The 20,745-nt window shown below is 38.1% G+C and overlaps 1 protein-coding gene across 6 annotated transcripts in view; it reads left to right on the top strand.

Moving 5' to 3' along the window:
- Positions 1-20,745, top strand: part of RPRD2 (regulation of nuclear pre-mRNA domain containing 2) — a 92,432-nt gene that overhangs the window by 59,575 nt on the left and 12,112 nt on the right. For 3 of the 6 annotated variants that reach the window (XM_041755109.1, XM_041755113.1, XM_041755111.1), the window contains exons 4-9: positions 290-367; positions 1,670-1,722; positions 2,731-2,857; positions 4,212-4,387; positions 16,049-16,331; positions 18,485-18,745. In XM_041755109.1, the coding sequence (XP_041611043.1) occupies positions 290-367; positions 1,670-1,722; positions 2,731-2,857; positions 4,212-4,387; positions 16,049-16,331; positions 18,485-18,745 (978 nt within the window). The remainder of the gene's footprint in view (positions 1-289; positions 368-1,669; positions 1,723-2,730; positions 2,858-4,211; positions 4,388-16,048; positions 16,332-18,484; positions 18,746-20,745) is intronic. The other 3 variants (XM_041755110.1, XM_041755114.1, XM_041755112.1) reach the window with 1 other exon arrangement.

The raw sequence follows: 20,745 nt of genomic DNA, 5'->3' as shown, positions 1-20,745 counted from the left end.
TAAGAAGCTGTTAAATTCTATTTTGAATGTGTTAACTAGTATTTTTAAGCTTCCCGCCCTGTTCTTCTCAAAATCAGTAGTTTTATTGATTATAGAAATCACGTTTATTTGACAGCTTCTTAGATCTGGTGGGAGTTTTTTATTTTTAAAAAAAATGAAAGAAAAGGAAAGAAAGAAACAACACACAGTCTCGGATTGCCTTTTTTCAATGCTACAACTTTGACACTGAAGTGGACAGACAAAACAGCTTCCCATAATGCCAGATTGCAAAAACTGAAATGTTTTCCAGGTACCACTTTCAAAACTCAGAAGCAGCTGAAAGAAAATCTGAACAAACAACCGAATAAGCAGTGGAAGAAATCACAAAGTAAGGAACAAAATCTCAACTAATATAAAATTACCTCCTCTTTTTGGAGCAGAAGAAAATGTAGACCATTTGACATCGTACCTGGCATAAACCATGGGGAAGCCTGTGTTTTCCAGGCCTGGGAGAGTGACCCAGTGACTTATACTAAACAAGCCATCATGGAGTTACTTCTTTAAAAAAACAAAACAAAAAACAAAAAAACAAAACAAAAAAAAAACCTACTTTTAAACAAAGAAAATGCAGAAAAAGGGTTTAAATGAGTGAAGATTCAAGAGTAGTTGGGGGACTGAAAGAAGAAAACAAATGCTTGATAGTGCCCAGGCTAACTCCTAGGTTGAAAAATATATATGAAGTTAGAGGCAGCTGACATTAAACAACAGAGCTGAAGAGGAGACTAGGCATTAAGAAGCATTTCTGTGGGAGCCATGAAATCCTTCAGATTTGGGGATACCCTCTCTACCAGATTAGACATGGGCCTCAAATCCTGGCCAGAAGCTCATTCTCTAACAGGAGCTCCTTTTATGTTTATCATGTTTACCCAGCATGAGATCAAGGGAGTGGAATACTGCATGTGATAGGCTGCTGTGGGCCAAACTGAGGAATATTGAGAAAGACTTGAAGGTGTGGAGGGAACAAGGTAGAAGACAGTGAGAATTGGGAGATAAAACAAGACACTTGATATTCATATGATATTCATCATGATTCAGGGAGTCCTCTGACATCCTTTTGGTCGTAAGTTGCATGCTTAGGAACAGCAAGAGTCGTCATTTCAGCCAAAGTTGAACCACAGTGGTAATGTACTTAGAACTTTCCCTGCCTATTTTTGCTGTGAATTGAGTCAGCAGAAAAAAGAAATCCAAAGCTAAATCATAGGAATAGACTTGATGTTTATAAGTAATTTTCTTCAGCCAGTGCTCAGGATTAATTGGATGCCCTGCTCCTGAACACTCTTAATTTGAGGTACTGAGATCCTCTTAAACTCAGTCAGACTAGGAAAAAAGGGTACTTCATGTATCTCAGTATCTCCAAATCAGTAACTCTAGGACTTGATGACTTAAAGGGTTTTTTGGAGGTAAGTAGGTTAGACCTATCTAAATAGTATATTTTTATATTGGCCACCCTTGGGAATGTTTAAATTTCATATTATAGGAGTATTTATTCTAGGAATTATATTATTATTTAAATGTACATATTTGACATATGTTCAAAGTGTTCACGTTAACTATAGAGCTGAAAAATTACCTGAATATTAGCCAGTTTTTTGTATCTTTATTCTTAATGACTTTTTGTTTAATTCAACAGCATCCACGAATCCAAAAGCTGCTCTCAAGTCTAAGATAGTTGCAGAATTTCGAGTAAGTTATAGAATACATTTAACATGCCACAGCTTTATTCACCCATCCCTTTTGTTACAGTTCCCTGTATAGTCCAGTAAGATTAATTTTTATTCAGAACACCTGGGTGGCTCAGTGGTTGGGCTTCTGCCTTCGGCTCAAGGTGTGATCCCACAGTCCCAGGATCAAGTCCCACATCGGGCTTTGTGCGTGGAGCCTGCTTCTCCCTGTGCCTGTGTCTCTGCCTCTCTCTCTCTCTCTCTCTCATAAATAAAATCTTTATTAAAAAGATTAATTTTTATTCAGTTGTACATCAATTATATGGGTTTTAAGTACTTCTTTTTTTGTTTAGTTTTATTTATTTATTGGAGAGAGAGTGAGAGCACAAGCCGGGGAGAGAGTCAAATGGGGGAAGCAGACTCCCTGCTGAGCAGGGAGCCAAACAGAACATGACCTGAATAGAACATGACCTGAGCCAAAGGCAGATGTTTAACCAATTGAGCCACCCAGGCACCCCTTCATCAGTTATATTTTAAACAAGTTTAAACTATTCTGAAGGAATCCAGATTGAGACAGATTACTTGGAGTTTTATATGTTCCCCTAAGGGAAGAATTAACCTTCTTCCAGATTATCTATTACCCGCCAAGTTCTATATTGAAATCGGCCCCCCCCCCCGACGAGATGTTCATCCTTCTGTGAAGTCCTACTAAATTAGAACTTGCTTAGAGTTAACATAATTAGACTATATTTATCTAACTAAAATTTAAAGAATAAGTAGATCTTTGTCTTAGTCTTAACCTTATATGCTCATTTAGCTTTGAGTAATAAGGAAAGGATATTTTAAAGTATGTAACTAAAAACAATGGTTTTGACATGGATATTGATATTGCTATCCCCAGTTATGAGGAAATGCAAAGAGTTTCTTTCCCCTTGGTTTTACTAGGTTTTAGACATGTTTTATGTTAACGGAGGATGATGGAATAAGTGAATAACTTCAAAAATAAAGTAAGACTCTGGTCTATGTTCAGTCCCAGGCCCTCATTGAAGAACTGTTGCTGTACAAGCGCTCAGAAGATCAGATAGAATTGAAGGAGAAACAGCTGTCAACCATGAGGGTGGATGTGTGCAGCACAGAAACTCTCAAATGTTTAAAAGGTAATACTTCTTTTTAAGTAGAATAACTCCGATTTTCTTCCCAGACCTGTCATTTTAAGTCATCAGACTGGCTTCTCCCATAAAGAGAACCTTAGGTTTTAGGAGCAGTTGTGGCACTTCTCGTTTTTCAGGTCGTAATTTCATGCGTATAAATTTCATAAGTAAATTCTTGTCTTTCACATTGCACACCTTAAACTTAACACAATGTTATACGTTGATTGTATCTCGATAAAGCAGAAGAAAATATTTTTTAAAAAATTTAAAAAATAATCAAAACAAATTCGTCCTTTTCCTTGTTTCTAGTGCTTTCTTAATGTATTGGGTTACATATAGACAGATGTGTTTCACATGTGTGATAATGTGGTTTGGGTATGTTCTTTAATAAGATCACTGTAATGCCTTATAAAATTTGGCTCGTTGCTCTCATCCTTAATTGTAAATTAAAAATGATAATTGTATTAATAAATTATTAGAATGTAAATCTCATGAAGGTAGAAATTACCTTGATTTGTTCCTTGCTGTATCCTAGCGCCTAGAACAATGCCTGCTACATACATTAATAGGCATTCGATAAATATTTTTGAAATCATGAGTAAATGGCTGCCCACTATTCATTTGGGTGCCTGTTTTGCTCTTGCACTGTACTTTAACAGTTTTTACCTAATTTAATCCTCACAACAACCCAAAAGCATGTTAAAGACCTCCATTTTGTACATAAGAAATCTGAGGCTTCATAAAAAGATAAGTAGTTTACACAAGTTACAGCTGATAAAAAAGCCAAAATTTGTACCCACATCTTAAAATCCAGTAGTCACTGGGAAAGATGTATATTTGGGAGAGTTAAGTAACAGTTTGTAATGTCACTATTGTTGAAAAAACAGTTCATGGTTTGTATACTTATCAGGGATCTTCTTCAGAGAGGAAAGAAGAATTTTGAGTATGATACACACAGAGGTCACTTTATCTTTACCTTTCTGAACCTCCCATTTTCTCACATTCAACCGTGAATCTAAGGGAACAGAATAGAACCTCATCCTGTTACTCCTAATTAGCAGTTCAATATCCAATTTGTGAAGAAAACCAGTTAATAGACTTTCTTTTAGTTGAACTTGGTTTTCTTTACCTTAATGATAAACTTCATGATATACTATTGGCTGTACCCTAGCAGATTCACATGAATTGTTTTAATAATCTGTTTTGTGGGTTTTATAACTTGGAGAATCTCCTTTAAGGTGAAACTGAGACTAAGGTAGCAAGAACAGGTTCACAGATTATGTAAAAGGGGTTTTCTTTAAAACATTAAATTTTTTTACATTTTGTTTTATCCTAAAATGAATATTTCCTCTTATTTTAGATAAGACAGGTGGAAAGAAGTTCTCCAAAGAATTTGAAGAGGCAAGTTCCAAGCTTGAGGAATTTGTGAATGGATTAGATAAGCAGGTGAAAAATGGGCCTTCACTAACAGAAGCATTGGAAAATGCTGGAATTTTCTATGAAGCACAGTACAAAGAAGTAAAAGTGGTGGCCAATGTAAGTGATAATTGAACCTATCTTATATCAATTACTTACTATAAATCAGTGACTGTTTATATGATTTATCTAACTCAGTGAGGACATGGATGAAAAAATTACTTTTAAAGGTAAGTAGCCTTGTACAAGGTAATAGAGCCAGCAAGTGGAAGAGTCTGAATTAAGACCTGGCTCTTTTTGACACTAAAGCTCATGGGTACCATGACCATTAATCTATACTAAAGCCTTATGTCATAGCATTTCAAAGTGAGGGTGCCTGGTTATTGTTACAGGATATGGGAATTGGGCAGAAGTATACATACTTTACTGTCTTACCAGAAAACTTAATGGAAACATTGTTACTAGTAGCCTCAGAAAGAAACTGTTTTATAACGAAATTTTTTATAGTTTTATTTATTTTTCTAGAGAAGGAGTGGGTGGGAGAGGGGTAGAGAGAGGGAGAGAGAGAATCTTAAGCAGGACACTTAACCAATTGAGCTGCCCAGGCACTCTGAATTTTTTTATAATAGTTTTAATCACTGTGTATGGTCATAAAAGCAGATGGTAGAGTAGATCCCACCAGCCCCACTTCCTAGAAGCAATCCATTTTAACTCCTTTTGGGGGGGGGGGGGGCATTTGCCTCCGTGTTTGGTTTGGTTTGGTTTGGTTTTTAAGATTTTACTTATTTGGGATGCCTGGGTGGCTCAGCAGTTGAGCGTCTGCCTTTGGCTCAGGGCGTGATCCCACTTCGGGGATCAAGTCCCACATCAGGCTCCCTGTGAGGAGCCTGCTTCTCCCTCTGCATGTCTTTGCCTCTCTCTGTCTCTTTCATGAATAAATAAATAAAATCTTAAGGAAAATAAAAAGGATTTTATTTATTTATTTGAGAGAGGGTATGCACACCAGGAGGAGGAGAGGGAGAAGCAAACTCCCTGCTGAGCGAGGATTCCAGTGTGGGGCTCAATCCCAGGATTCTGGGATCAAGACCTGAGCTGAAGACAGATGCCTTAACTGAGTGAACCACCCAGATGCCCTAGCCTTCATATTTCTGAATAATATGCCTTATATTTCTTTCTTGATTTATCCTATTTAAGAAATATCTACTGACTTCTTGGTATGACAAATGAGGACTTAATTTCTACTCCACTGCCTTCCTTCTCCTCCCAATAGCCTTATGTAACTATTTTAAATCTGTTGATTACTATATTTGATATTTTTTGACCACTAACTCTAGACTCTTCACTTTATGAAATGAGGTTATTTACATCTTTCTCCTTTACTATTAGTTTTCATCTATCCCTTCAATTTCCCAACTTCAGTAAACTGTACTTTTACATCATCAAAGTTGACAATATTTATATTTTACTCTATAATCATAATTAAATGTTACTTCCTGCTTTAAAGGCTGAAAATTTGGGGTGCCTGGGTGGTTCAGCAGTTGAGCATCTGCCTTTGGCTCAGGGCGTGATCCCTGGGGCTTGGGATCGAGTCCCACATCAGGCTCCTCACGGGGAGCATGCTTCTCCCTCTGCCTATGACTCTGCTTCTCTCTGTGTGTCTCTCTGACTAAATAAATCTTTTAAAAAATAATAAAGGCTGAAAATTTATAAACAAAGCTTATGGTACAACTGTGTAAACATTGAACACCATACAGTCTATGATAGCTGTGGTTTTATTAGACAATTTTTTATTTTTTCCTAGAATTTTTTTTGCCTTTTCATAGCCTTTTGTGTCTAGATCTCACTCTAGGACTGCTGTTTACTGGTATTGAGTTGAGCTCTCTCTTTTAGAGTCTAGGTCTTCTTTAATTGGTTTTCTTTCTTGTTTTGATGGAGCACATCCTCAGTTAATTTCCCCATAGAGAGGGCTTATGGGAGAGATAAATTTTCCGGGTCCTTGGATCTCAAAATCTTTTTATTCTGTTTTCACATTTGCTTTTGTAGTTTAGTTGGTTGAAAATCACTTTCCCTCAGCTTAAAAGGCATTACTTCATTGTCTTTAATATTATTATTTTTTTGAGTTTCTTTTTTTTTTTTTAAGATTTTATTATTTATTCATGAGAGACAGAGAGAGAGAGGCAGGCAGAGAGAGAGAAGCAGGCTCCATGCAGGTAGCCTGACATGGGACTAGATCCTGGGTCTCCAGGATCACACCCTGGGCTGAAGGTGGCACTAAACCGCTGAGCCACCCAGGCTGCCCTGTCTTTAATATTATTGATGTGAAATCTTTGCAAGATCATTTATAGGTGACTTTTTTTTTCTGCCTGGGAGCTTTTAGGGACCCCATTATAGTGTCCTGAAATTTTTACGATGATGTACCTATATATGAGGTTTTGTTTTTCATTTATTATGGATTACTTGGAGGGCTTTCTGTCTAAAGGTTCTTCAGTTGTGGAATAATTTCTTTCTCTTTTATGTTCTCATGTTTTCTCAACTTTGATCTTTTTGTACTGCTTTCTGGAAGATCTTAAGTGTTTCCTCCTCCCCCACCCTCACCCCCATTATCTCCATCTTTGGCTTTTATAATTCTGGCTTTCATCAAAAATCAGATAATGGGGGCCCCTGGGTGGCTTAGTTGGTTAGGAGTCTGCCTTAGGCTCAGGTCACGATCCCAGGGTCCTGGAATCAAGCTCCATATCAGGCTCCCTTCTCAGTGGAAACCTGCTTCTTCCTCTCCCTCTGCCATTCCCCCTACTTGTGCTCCCTGACTCGCTGTCAAATAAATAAAGTCTTTTTAAGAATTACATAATATCTGTGTCCACTCATATTTAAGAATGAGGTATGAAAAAATTGAGAAGCTGTCTGTACATAGGTAGGTATTATTTACTTTTGGGTTTGACTAGTAAAGTCTGTGTAGGTGAGGAACTAGCATTATTTGGGGCAGGAGGGAGCCCTAAAAGAAGGCTGGAGTCTTCTTACCAGACTATTTTAACTCTTTAGAAAAGTCACAGTTTTTGCCCAAGGCATAGTGCCTTGGCTGCCAAGTGTGGAGATTGCAAGGGAAGTAGTATTGTTTGGTAGAGACGCTTTTAATTAATTTTCCTGATTTCAAACCCACCACTCATTCCACCCTTCTATATTCATCATGCCTTAGATGAGAGCTGCTCAGGGATTCTGCAAGTCAGATCAGCTGCTTTCTTAGGTGTAGCTCCCCCTCTGTACATTCCTAACCTCATTTTCCTTTCCCCTGCTTCATCCCTTCTTTTTCACTCTTCCAACCTCCTTTTGTCTTCTAAAAATTCATAGAAACATTTTTCCTGGGTATGCTTCTGGTTATTTGTTTATTCCTTTGTTGTTGTTGTTTTTAAAAAGATTTATTTATTTATTTATTTATTTATTTATTTATTTATTTATTTATGATAGAGAGAGAGGGGCAGAGACACAGGAGGAGGGAGAAGCAGGCTCCATACTGGGAGCCCGACGTGGGACTTGATCCCGGGACTCCAAGATCGTGCCCTGGGCCAAAGGCAAGCGCTAAACCGCTGAGCCACCCAGGGATCCCGTTTATCCCTTTGTTTTTGTTTTTATTTTATTTTAAATTTTTTTAAAGATTTTATTTATTTATTCATGATAGACATAGAGAGAGAGAAAGAGAGGCAGAGAGAGACACAGGCAGAGGGAGAAGCAGGCTTCATGCCAGGAGCCCGACGTGGGACTCGATCCCTGGACTCCAGGATCGTGCCCTGGGCCAAAGGCAGGCACCAAACCGCTGAACCACCCAGGGATCCCCATGTTTTTGTTTTTAACTATTCGTTTTATAAGAGTCCCGGCGGGGGGAGAGACAGTGAATGGGAGTGGTCAGTTCACCATTTTGACCCAGAAGACCATTTAATAATTTTTGAATACTGACCTGTGATCTCTTAATTAGGAAATCATTTAGGCTACTTTAGAGGATCTTCAACAAATGGCTGGGATAGGTTTATCCAGCAAGGATTTGTTAACTACACATAATTGCAATTCTGTATGATAAATGCTATAATAGAGGTACCTGTAAGATGCTATGTGAATAGATTGAATAGGTGCTTTAATTTGGGAGTCAAGATGGAGGATATGGGGAAAAATTTCTCAGAGGAACTAAATACTGAAATTACAGTAATTAGCTAAATGAAAGGCCATATTCTCGGCGATCCCTGGGTTGCTCAGTGGTTTGGCACCTGCCTTCGACCCAGGGCATGATCCTGGAGTCCCGGGATCAAGTCCCACGTCAGGCTTCCTGCATGGAGCCTGCTTCTCCCTCTGCCTGTGTCTTTACCTGCCTCTCTCTCTCTCTCTCTCTGTCATGAATAAATAAATAAAAATTTTTAATTAAAAAAAAATGAAAGGCCATATTCTCTGAAGAGTAGAGTTGAAAACATGCAAACATAAGAGTATGGCAAAATTGGTGGACCTGAGAGTAATTTTTTATAGCTGGGCATGTATGCAGAAGTAATAAATAAAACTAGAGCATTGCTTAGGAACATCGTTCTGAATGGTGTGTATTCATTCTAAGGTCTTGGAATTTCGGGCAGCCCAGGTGATTCAGTGATTTAGTGCTGCCTTCAGCCCAGGGCATGATTCTGGAGACCTGTGATCGAGTCCCGCATCAGGCTGCTTCTCCCTCTGCCTATGTTTCTGCCTCTCTGTGTGTGTGTGTCTCTCATGAATAAATAAATAAAATCTTTTTTTTTTTTTTTTATTTTTTTTTATTTTTTTTTTTAAATAAATAAAATCTTAAAAAAAATAAGGTCTTAGAATTTTACCCTGAAAGCAGTGAGAAGCAGTTGTAGGATTTTAACTTTGCTAATGATGTGATCAAGTTTGCATTCTCCTGATTCTAAAATCAGGAGAACAGAATGGAGAATAGGAGAGTATTAGAAGCAGGGAGACAAGTTAGGAGGTTATTGAAGTAATCCAGATTGATTTATGTTGAAAAGCTGAAACCTCTATGCAGTATTTTCGAAAAGATTTTTTATCACAATCCAGAATAAGGGAAGATTTTACATGGAAACTGAGAACTGTACACACATGCATGTACATATATACCGCAGAAGTTTTCATAAAACAAGATTTAACCCTTTTTTTTTTGATTTAACCCTTTTTTGTTCAGTACATTGAGAGAGTCTTCTATTTCCTGTACTCTAATTTCTTAAGATGGCTATTTAGATAATTGATTTCAGCTTTTAAAAAATGTATGCATTATTTAATACAATAAATTTCCCTCTAAGCTGCATCCCATAATTTTTTTTAATTGTAAATTTTAATTCTAGTATAGTTAATATACAGTTTTTTATTCATTTCAGGTGAACAATATAGTGATTCAACATTTCTGTATTACTCAGTGCTCATCATGAGAAGTGTACTCTTTAATTTCTTTCGCCTATCTCACTCATTCCCCTCCACCACCACTACCACCTCACCTCTGCTGTTTGTTCTCTATAGTTAAGAGTGGGGGGGGGGGAGCTGGCTGGAGACTTTGACTCTTGATCTCAGGGCTATGAATTCAAGCCCCATGTTGGGCATGGAGCCTACCTAAAAGAAATTTTTTTACATATCTGTCTTTTAAAAACAGCATGCAGTTGGATCCTCTTTTTGTTTTGTTTTTTAATCCTGTTTTTTTTATTGTTGTGTTTTAATTTTTATAATGTAATTACATCTTACCATCTTTACCTTTTCATTGGAGTGTTTATGGCATTTATTGATATGCTTGAATTTAATTCTATCATCTTGAGACTAGTTTTCTATTTATCCTATTGTCCTTTGCTTCCTTTTGAAACCTTTTCTCCTCCTTCTTTGATTAATCAAGTGTTTAGGTTTGATTTTATCTTTCTTTTGCTTTCTCTCTTTCCCTTATTTTCTCTCTCTCCTTCCTGCTCTCCTTTCCTCCCTGTTCACCTCTCACTCTCAGTAGTTGCCCTAGGGACTATAATATACATCCCGAACATTTCCTTAAGTGAGATTATCTTAATTTAATATTAACTTATTATTATATCTTAAATTAATATTCTGTTATTTCATATGCAGTTGAAGACCCTTAAAATAATAGCATTTCCTTCCCCCCAAGTCTTTGTGCTTTATTTACATATATTTTATAGTTTATAATTTTTTAAACAGTACACTTTTTTTAAGATTTTATTTATTAAAAAAATTATTTATTTATTCATGAGAGACAGGGAGAGAAGCAGACACATAGACAGAGGGAGAAGCAGGCTCCATGCAGAAAGCCCGATATGGGACTCAGTCCTGGGTCTCCAGCATCAGGCCCTGGGCTGAAGTGGCGCTAAACTCCTGAGCCACCTGGGCCGCCCCATTTTTGGTGTTCTTCATTCCATTTTACAGACCCATTTTCCATCTGGGATCATTTCCCTCTAGCATTTTTTGTTATAGAGTAAGACTTCTGATGAATTTCTTACATTTTGTTTATCTGACAATGTTTTTAATATTTATTTCTGAGAAATATTTTTCTTTCGATTAGAATCCTAAATTGGTCATTTTTTCTTTTATTACCTAAAAATGTTAATCTGTCTGGCTTCCCTTGTAATGGGAATTCAACTGTGCCTGGATGTATTCTTTGTAGTTACCCTACTTCGGGGTTCACTGAGCATTTTGGATCTTAAAGTTTGGTACCTTTCATATAATTGTGGACTATTATATTTTAAAATATTTCTTCTCTTCTCTGTTCTCTCTTCTCTTTCTAGGATTTAATTACATACCTCATGTGGTATTAGATTTCTGCTATTTTATTCATTCTTTTTTTCCCTCCAGACTAATTTTTTTTTAAGATTTATTTAGGACAGCCCAGGCGGCTCTGGTTTAGCACCGCCTTCAGCCCAGGGTGTGATCCTGGAGACCCAGGATCGAGTCCCACATCAGGCTCCCTGCTTGGAGCCTGCTTCTCCCTCTTCCTGGGTCTCTGCCTCTCTCTTTCTCTGTGTCTCTCATGAATAAATTAAAATCTTTAAAATAAATAAATAAATATTTATTTGTTTGTTTGTTTGTTTGTTTATTCATGAGGCACAGAGAGGCAGAGACCCAGGTAGAGGAAGAAGCAGGCTTCCTGCAAGTAGCCCAATGTGGGACTTAAACCTAGATCCCGGGATCACGACCTGGGCTGAAGGCAGGCTACCCAACTGCTAAGCCACCTAGGCGTCCCTTTTTTTGTTCCCCCCACTTTTTTTTAAAGATTTATTTAATTATTCATGAGAGACACACACAGAGAGAGAGAGAGGCAGAGACACAGGTAGAGGGAGACATCCAGACTAATTTTTGGCTAATTTGTACTTATCAATCTTCAGGTTCAAATATTCTTTCTTCTACTGAGCCAAGTGTGCTTCCTTGTCTTTGGTTTTCAGTAGTTATGCAGTGATATGTCTAACATGATCTTCTTTGTATTCATCTGGTTTGGAGTTTGCAGAACTTTTTGAATCAATGATGTATTTGTTTACTAGGGCTGTTGTAACAAAGTGTCTCAGACTGGGTAGCTTAAACATTAGTTTGTTGTCTGTCTCATAATTCTAGGAGCTAGAAGTCCAAGATCCAGGTATTAGCATGGTTGATTCTCCTCCCCCCTCCTCTTCCCCTCCCCCCTCCTCTTCCCCCTCCCCCTCCCCCCTCCTCCTCCTCCTCCTTTTTTTAAAGATTTTATTTATTTGAGAGAGAGAAAGAGGAAGCATGAGTGAGGGGCAGGATACAGAGGAAGAAGGAGGGGTATAAGTAGACTCAGTCTCAGAACCCCTAGATCCTGAGCTGAAGTCAGATGCCCAACTGACTGAGCCACCCAGGCACCACAGCATGGTTGATTCTTTCTGAGGACTATGAGGGAAGGTTCTATTCCTGGCTTCACAGCTTGACTTGTGGATGGCCATTTTCTCCCAGTATCTATTCACATTATCTTTTCTTAGTGTGTTTCTGTACCCAGATTTCCTCTTTCTCTAAGGATATTGGTCATTTTGGCTCAGGGTCCATCCTAATGACCTCCTTTTAACTTGATTACCTCTGTAAAAACTGGTCATATTCTGAGGTTATATAGAGTTAGCACTTGGACATACGACTCTGAAAGGTCATAAGAAATTCCTTTGTTTTTCACAATTTTGGGGAAATTCTCAACTGTTACCTGTTCAAATATTATTTCTATTTCATTCTCTCTCCTCTCCTCCTGGAACTCTATTAATATATATATTAGATCTCATTACTGAGTTCCAGGTGTCTTTTTCTGTTCCTTTCTCTATTTTCCATCCTTTTTCTCTTAGTGCTTCCTCCTAGATATTTTCTGTTAACCAATCTTCTAATTCATTAATTCTCTCTTTTTCTAGACCTTATCTGTTGTTAAACCCATGATTTAATTTCTCAAAGAAATAAAAAAAAAAAAGAAATCATCTGAGTATTAGATATACTCATTGATGTTGGGATGTCACAGGTGCCAGACCATATCAATATACAGAGCTAAGAAATAGATATATGTATATACATTTTAATCTATATGTTAATGCACATACACATTTACATCTATATTAATTTCTGTATCTATGTATATATTGAAAACCATGAGTTCATGCTGTTCTCTCCAATCCCAGTCCAACACACAGGATTCATTCGGGTTTTTTCCCTTTCCCTGTTTGTAATTGCTTTTTCTAACAATGCAAAACCTTGTTCCTCTTTCTTTTCTTTTCTTTTTTTAAGGTTTTTTTATTTATTTAATCGGGGGGGGGGGCGCGGAGGCAGAGACACAGGCAGAGGGAGAAGCAGGCTCCATGCAGGGAGCCTGACGTGGGAGTATCACGCCCTGGGCTGTAGGTGGCGCTAAACCGCTGAGCCACCTGGGCTGCCTAACCTTGTTCCTCTTATCTTCAACATAATCACTTATCTGATCAGTCCCTGTGTGTAGCCAGACTCCTAGCACTTCCTTTCCTCATCTACCTCTGGGTTTTCTTTCTTTGTATCTTGCTTAGGCTTCAACATCCCATGCAATGCCTTCCTGCCATGCATATATTTCCTTCACCCCATTTTGGCTCCATTATCTTGCTCTAGGCTACCAAGTCTTAATGAATTTCGGAGTGAACTGTTCAAGAAGGGATTTTTCTCTATTTTCTTGAACATGTGAAATGTAACTATTTGGTTTTTGTCAGTTAATTCCAATACTGGCTTCACTTGTTACAAGTCTGTTTCCAATGTCTTTTCTTTTAGGTCATTTGACCCTGTCTCTTGATGTGCTGGCTAATTTTGTATCGAGTGCTAACATTGTATATGAAAGTGTTTATAGAGTCTCTGGATGATTTAAAAACTCTTTCCTTTAGAGTGCAGATACTGTGAGAGCTGATAATGTTAATCCAATCTGAAACTGAACTGACTTGGGCTGAATTGTATGTACCCTGAGCATGAGTTTGTCTTCTGGTTCTTCCCAGCTTCTAGAACATAAGAGTTTTCCAAGACTGAGAGGCTGGGGTGAGAGAAGAGAGTACCTCTCTTCTACTGCATGATTTGAACTCTAATCCTTGTCTCCTTAGTACATGAGACTGTGTTAAACTACTCTTTTCAGAAGTTTTCTGCATAACTTCTTAATTCCCTCTTCAGAATTCAAGAAATACCTTGAAGGGATAAAGTAACATGTTGAGCCATTTCTGTCCTCTCTCTTTCACCAGAATCTTGGCCTTTCAGGTCTCTAATTTCTATCTCTATAGACCAGCAAGACTGTTAAAAAGTTCTCCTTTTTCTTCATATTTAGTAGTGGCCCTCTGCCTTGTCCTTTACCTGAATTCTCAGATTCTTACCTGGCTTCCCTAAATCAGCGGAACCCTGAGAGAAAAGGCAGCTGCAGAATGTCAGCTTAGCTTTTTTTTCTCATGGTTTCTCCCTGTTGTAGGATTTGCCACTTAAATTTTGGTTGCATCAGCACTACCTAGCACATTGAAGCACACGCGTGCACGTGTGTGTGTGTGTGTGTGTGTGCGTGCACGCACACGCAAGTATGTATGTCTATATACCTGGCTTTCCTAGTTGTTCTTGGTGGGAGCATTGCTCTACCTCAGGCTACTCAAGTATATCCAGAAATAACAGCTCAACTCTAGTATATTCTTTTCTGTTCCATTCTTTTTTCTTTTTTTAAGATTTTATTTATTTATTCGAGAGAGGCAGAGACACGGGCAGAGGAAGAAGCAGGCTCCATGCAGGGAGCCCAACGTGGGACTCGATCCTGGGTCTCCAGGATCACGCCTCGGGCTGAAGTCCTTCCTAAACCGCTGAGCCACCTAGGCTGCCCTGTTCATTCCTTTTTTAAAATAATGTTTCTCAGTTGATTAAGTGTCTGCCTTTGTCTCAAGGTCCTGATCCCAAGGGTCTGGGATCGAGTCCTGCATTGGGCTCCCTGCTCAGCAGGGAGTCTGCTGCTCCCTCTCCCTCAACCCCTCCCACCTACTTTTGCTTTCTGTCTCTTGCTCCCTCCCTCTTTCTCAAATGAATAGATAAAATCTTTAAAAATAAATAGGGACGCCTGGGTGGCTCAGCAGTTGGGTGTCTGCCTTTGGTTCAGGGCATGATCCCAGTTCTGGGCTCGAGTCCCACATCGGGCTCCCTTGTGAGGAGCCTGCTTCTCCCTCTGCCTGTGTCTTTCATGAATAAATAAAATCTTTAAAATAATAATAATAATAATTTTAAAATAATAAAATAAATAATGTTTCTTATTCATCCACCCAAAATGATTTCACAATCTAATGGTCCAAGACTCTTAACCAAAAGAAAAAGACACACAGTTTTAAGGTATTGACACTAAGATAATCAGATCAATAGGATTTAAGCCAAATGGTGAAGAGTAACATCAGCAATGGTATGTCATATTGATTATATGTAACCTTGATATGCCGTGATAACAATAGCACTTTACCTCTGTGGTCTTCCTCCCAAAAACCTATAACCCCAATCTAATCATGAAAAAACATCAGTCAAATCTCAAATTTGAGGAGCAGTCTATAAAATACCCGACCAGTACCAGCAAGGTTATTAAAAACAAGGAAAATCTAACAAGCTCACAAACAAGAGGGACCTAAGAAGACATGACTATTAAATGTACTGTGGTATTCCACATGGGATCCTGAAATAGAAAAAGAACATTGGATAATACGGAGGAAATCTGCATGAAGAATATGGACTTTAGTTAATAATTTTCAAAATTGGTTCACTAATTGTGACAAATGTATCATATTAATGTTAGAGTTTATAAAAGGGATAATCAGGAACTCTGTATAATCTTCACAGTAATTTTTTATATATAAAACTGTTCTAAAATCAAAAGTTTATTTCTTTTTAAAAATCCATACTATTTGACTCCCCAGACTGTACCTTATTTATGGATTTGTTTTTTGTCTGTATGCTTGCTCCTTGCCATGTCTCCAGTACCTAGAAGATGGGCCAAAACATTTAGGCTCTCATTAAATAGTGGGCTAGTTAGATTGGTAGAAGAGAGCCAAGGAGGATTAAGGATCTAAGTTTCTAACTTGGGCAACTTCATGGATGGTAATACTTCATTCAGAAAGTACAAAAAGCAGAGATTGGAAACTATTCCATGCTTGACAGATATGATATTTTTTTGTTTTGTACCAGAGATTATAGTTACCAGAGATTATAGTTAATAATAAAGAGAGAACCTGGTCAAAGTCAGAATGGTAGCATCTTGGTCCTTTTCTTAGAGAAATAACTCTTCTTTTCCTCTTTCAGGCATATAAGACCTTCGCTAATCGAGTGAACAATTTAAAGAAAAAGCTGGATCAATTGAAGTCAACCCTTCCTGATCCTGAAGAATCACCAGTCCCTTCCCCAAGCATGGATGCTCCTTCTCCAACTGGTTCTGAGTCTCCTTTTCAGGGAATGGGAGGTGAGGAATCCCAATCACCAGCCATGGAGAGTGAGAAATCTGCCACACCTGAGCCTGTCACAGATAATCGTGATGTAGAAGACATGGAACTCTCAGATGTGGAAGATGATGGGTCAAAAATCATTGGTATGTCATTATGTGATTAATAGGCAACTTACTCCTTATTTTGCTTTCCCACCAATGAATCTATCACAGGCTGGTATTAAAAGATAGTTCAGGGATGCCTGGGTGGCTCAGAGGTTGAGTTCAGCCCAGGGCATGATCCTGGAGTCCCTGGTATCAAGTCCCACATCGGGCTCCCTGCATGGAGCCTGCTTCTCTTTCTGCCTATGTCTCTGCCTCTCTCTCTCTGTCTCTCTCATGAATAAATAAATAAAATGTTTAAAAAAAAATCAATCCTTATAAGATTAGAAGAGCAAGGTATCATTATCCTGGTTCAGGATTTGGTATGCCACATGGGCTGAGAATCATTGCTCAAGATTTTGCTCTATTCAGTATGGTAGCCACTAGCTACATGTGACTATTGAACATTTGAAATATGGCTTATCCAACTTGAGATGTGCTCTAATTTAAAAAAATATAGAGGAGGGGCACCTGGGTGGCTCAGTTGGTTAAGCCTCTGCCTTCTACTGAGAGTCGTGAGATCGAGCCCCCACATGAGGCTCCCTGCTCACCAGGGAGTCTGCTTCTTCCTCTCCCTCTGCCTATCCCCCCACTCATGTGTTTTCTCTCTCTCTCTCTCAAATAAAATATTTTCAAAAATAAAAATACACAGTGGATTCTAGAAACTTAGTATCCAAAAAAAGTAAAAATATCTCAGTTATTTTTGTATTTGTAACATATTGAAGTGAAAATATTTGGGGGATCCCTGGGTGGTGCAGCGGTTTAGCACCTGCCTTTGGCCCAGGGCGCAATCTTGGAGACCCGGGATCGAATCCCACATCGGGCTCCCAGTGCATGGAGACTGCTTCTCCCTCTGCCTATGTCTCCACCTCTCTCTCTCTCTCAATGTGTGACTATCATAAATTAATAAAAATTAAAAAAAAAAAGAAAGAAAAAGAAAATATTTGGGACATAATTTTTTTTTAATATGGCCACTAGAAAATTTAAATTTATGTGTGTGGCTTGAATTACATTTCTGTTGAACAGCACTGTTCTGGAGAGAGGGGCACTTATACTGGAATTCCTTACCTCTGTCACTCTTGACCTTCAAGATTCCAAAGCCACAGTATTAAAAGGAATATATTGCAGAGACAATTTATTGCAGTTTCAAGTTAATGCTTATAATTGTATCCCACAATTAGGTCAATTTCGGGAAGTCAAAGGAAAATACAGTAAAGTATGTACAGTTCCTATGTCTTAGAAGGCTTTCAGATTAATGAAAAGACAGGATAATTTATGACTATAAATATCATTACTAAAAGAATACAAATGTGTACCAAATAATATGATCCCAGAAATGTCTAAATTTAATACACAGACAGTAAGAAAATGCAAAGAAATCTTTGAAAAGATAAAAAATGAATTTGGAAATTTTATTTATTTATTTTTAAAGAATTTATTTATTCATGAGAGACACACAGAGAGGCAGAGACACAGGCAGAGGGAAAAGCAGGTTCCACTCAGGGAGCCTGACGTGGGACTCAATCCCGGGTCTCCAGGATCACACCCTGGGCTGCAGGCTGCGCTAAACCGCTGCGCCACCGGGGTTGCCCCTGGAAAATTTATTTAAAGCAGGTATTAAGGGGTGCCTGGGTGGCACAGTTAAGTTTGACTGCTTTCAGCTCAGGTCATGATATAGCCCCAGAGAGTCTGCTGCTTCTTCTCCCTCTGCTCCTCCCCCCTGTTCATGCTCTGTCTCTCTCAAAGAATTAGATAAAATCTTTTTAAAAAAATTAATAGGGACGCCTGGGTGGCTCAGTGATTGTCTGCCTTTGGCTCAGGGTATGATCCTGGAGTCCTTGGATCCAGTCCCACATTGGGCTTCCTGCATGGAGCTTGCTTCTCCCTCTCCCTCTGCCTGTGTCTCTGTCTCTGTCTCTCTCTATCTCTCATGAATAAATAAAATCTTTTTAATAAGTTAATTAATTAATTAATTCAATATTGAAGGTGAGAAGGAACATAAAGAGTATGACTTATTTAAAATATCATGAAGTGAATGATTTTTCTTGAAAGCATAGTGCTTTATACCCCCAAATCAGGAAATATTAGGAAATCTGTCATCCTGGAAACAGAGTGTGGAAAGCAATAATGTAGTATCACTTCTTTTCTTTAAACAGTAGAGGACAGGAAAGAAAAACCTGTGGAGAAGTCAGCTGTATCTACTTCTATACCTACAAAGCCAACAGAAAGTATCTCAAAGGCCTCTTCATGTACCCCAGTAGCTGTGACCATGACAGCAACCCCATCTCTTCCAAAGCCTGTGAATACTTCTCTCCTGTCCTCTTCTCCAGCATTGGCTTTGCCAAACCTGGCTAATGTGGATCTGGCAAAGATCAGTTCCATCCTTAGCAGCCTAACATCAGTCATGAAAAATACTGGTAAGTAAGCCCCATAAAGAGAATAAAAAGCTTATTTCCATCTTTCTCATTGAACCATCAGTCTGGTTTTTTTGTTGTTGATTTTTTTTTTCTTAAAAGTATTTTTTCAAATCAAAATCAAACCAATAACAATAAAAAATAATAAAAAAATAAATAAAATAAAAAAACAAAAAACAATACATGATCGTTGTAGAAAAATTGAGAATAAAATAAATATCTGCAGTCCTGCTACCCCCAAAGGATACTACTTGTGCCTACTACGTGTGTGTGTGTGTGTGTGTGTGTGTGTGTGTGTAAGGGGGGGTTGATTAAATATTTGTAATTTTCTTTCAATAATTGAAGTATTTAAGTATACTATATATGAATTTATTTAAGCCTTTATTACTGGGCATCTGGTATGTTTCCAGTTTTCACTATTATAAAGAACATTGAACAACCTTGATGCTAAAACTTTATGCACAATCTTTCCTAAATGGTTGAGTATATAGGGCTTTTTTTCTCCCCATTCATGAAAATTTTTTTTTTAATTTTTATTTATTTATGATAGTCACACAGAGAGAGAGAGAGAGAGAGAGAGAGAGGGAGAGACATAGGCAGAGGGAGAAGCAGGCTCCATGCACCGGGAGCCCGACGTGGGATTCGATCCCGGGTCTCCAGGATCGCGCTCTGGGCCAGAGGCAGGCACTAAACCGCTGCGCCACCCAGGGATCCCTCATGAAAATTTTAATGAAAATATACAAAAATAGAGCACCTCCATGTACTCCTCACTCATCTTCAACAGTAGAAAACACATAACCAGTCCTATTTTACTCTGCCTTACCCAATCTTAATTATTTGGAAGAAAATCCCTATAATTTCATTTTTTATAAAAGCTTAAATATAATTTTCTAAAAGATAGAGACAAAATCATGTAGGTTTTTAATCTTTTTGTGTTATAACTAAAATGATCACCAAAAAAAGTACCACTTTATGTACCAAACACATGAAAGTTCTCATTGTTCCTCACCTCTGCAGCGCTATTTTGTCTTATTTTAATACTTTGTCAACTTCACTCTTAAAAAGTCATTTATTTGGAGATGCCTGGTTGGCTCAGTCGGTAGAGCATGCAAATCTTTTTTTTTTTTTAAACACGTAATCTCTACACCCAACATGGGGGAGATCAAGAGTAACATGCTCCATAACTCAGCCAGCCATGCGCCCCAAGCATGCAACTCTTGATCTCAGAGTCGTGAGTTCGAACTCCTTGTTGGGTATAGGGATTACTTTTAAAAGTCAGGCGCCCTGGGATCCCTGGGTGGCGCAGCGGTTTGGTGCCTGTCTTTGGCCCAGGGCGCCATCCTGGAGACCTGGGATCGAATCCCCGTCGGGCTCCCGGTGCATGGAGCCTGCTTCTCCCTCTGCCTATGTCTCTGCCTCTCTCTCTCTCTCTGTATGACTATCATAAATAAAATAAGTAAAATATAAAATAAAATAAATAAAATAAAATAAAAAAATAAAATAAAATAAAATAAAGTAAAATAAAATAAAATAAAATAAAATAAAATAAAATAAAATAAAATAAAATAAAATAAAAAGTCAGGCGCCCGGGTGGCTCAGTCGGTTGAGTGTCCTCTTGATTTCAGATCAGGTCATGATCTCAGGGTTGTAAGATTGAGCCCCATGTCAGGCTCCTCGCTGAGCATGGAACTTGCTTAAGATTCTCTCTTGTCCCTTCTCCAAACATCATTTGTTTTAATTTCTCTCTCTTTGATTAAGATGTTAAACTTTTTTTTTCATTTATCATTTAGTTTTCCTTGTGAAATACTTTCTCATATTCTTGATCATTCAAAAATTATTTTCTCAAAAAAATATTTTCTCATCTTTTTATATACCCTTTTTTTCTAAATTAAAAATTAACCCAGAAAAAATTTTTTAAAAAAATTTTAACCCAGTGTTTTAAAATATAAAGATGTAGGGGCGCCTGGCTGGCTCAGTCCCTGGAGGATGCAGCTCTTGATCTC

Source organism: Vulpes lagopus, chromosome 5, assembly GCF_018345385.1.
Source record: "Vulpes lagopus strain Blue_001 chromosome 5, ASM1834538v1, whole genome shotgun sequence".
Taxonomy (NCBI): Eukaryota; Metazoa; Chordata; class Mammalia; order Carnivora; family Canidae; genus Vulpes; species Vulpes lagopus.
Note: the sequence above shows the minus strand (reverse complement) of the source record. Positions and strands in the feature narration are given on the sequence as shown.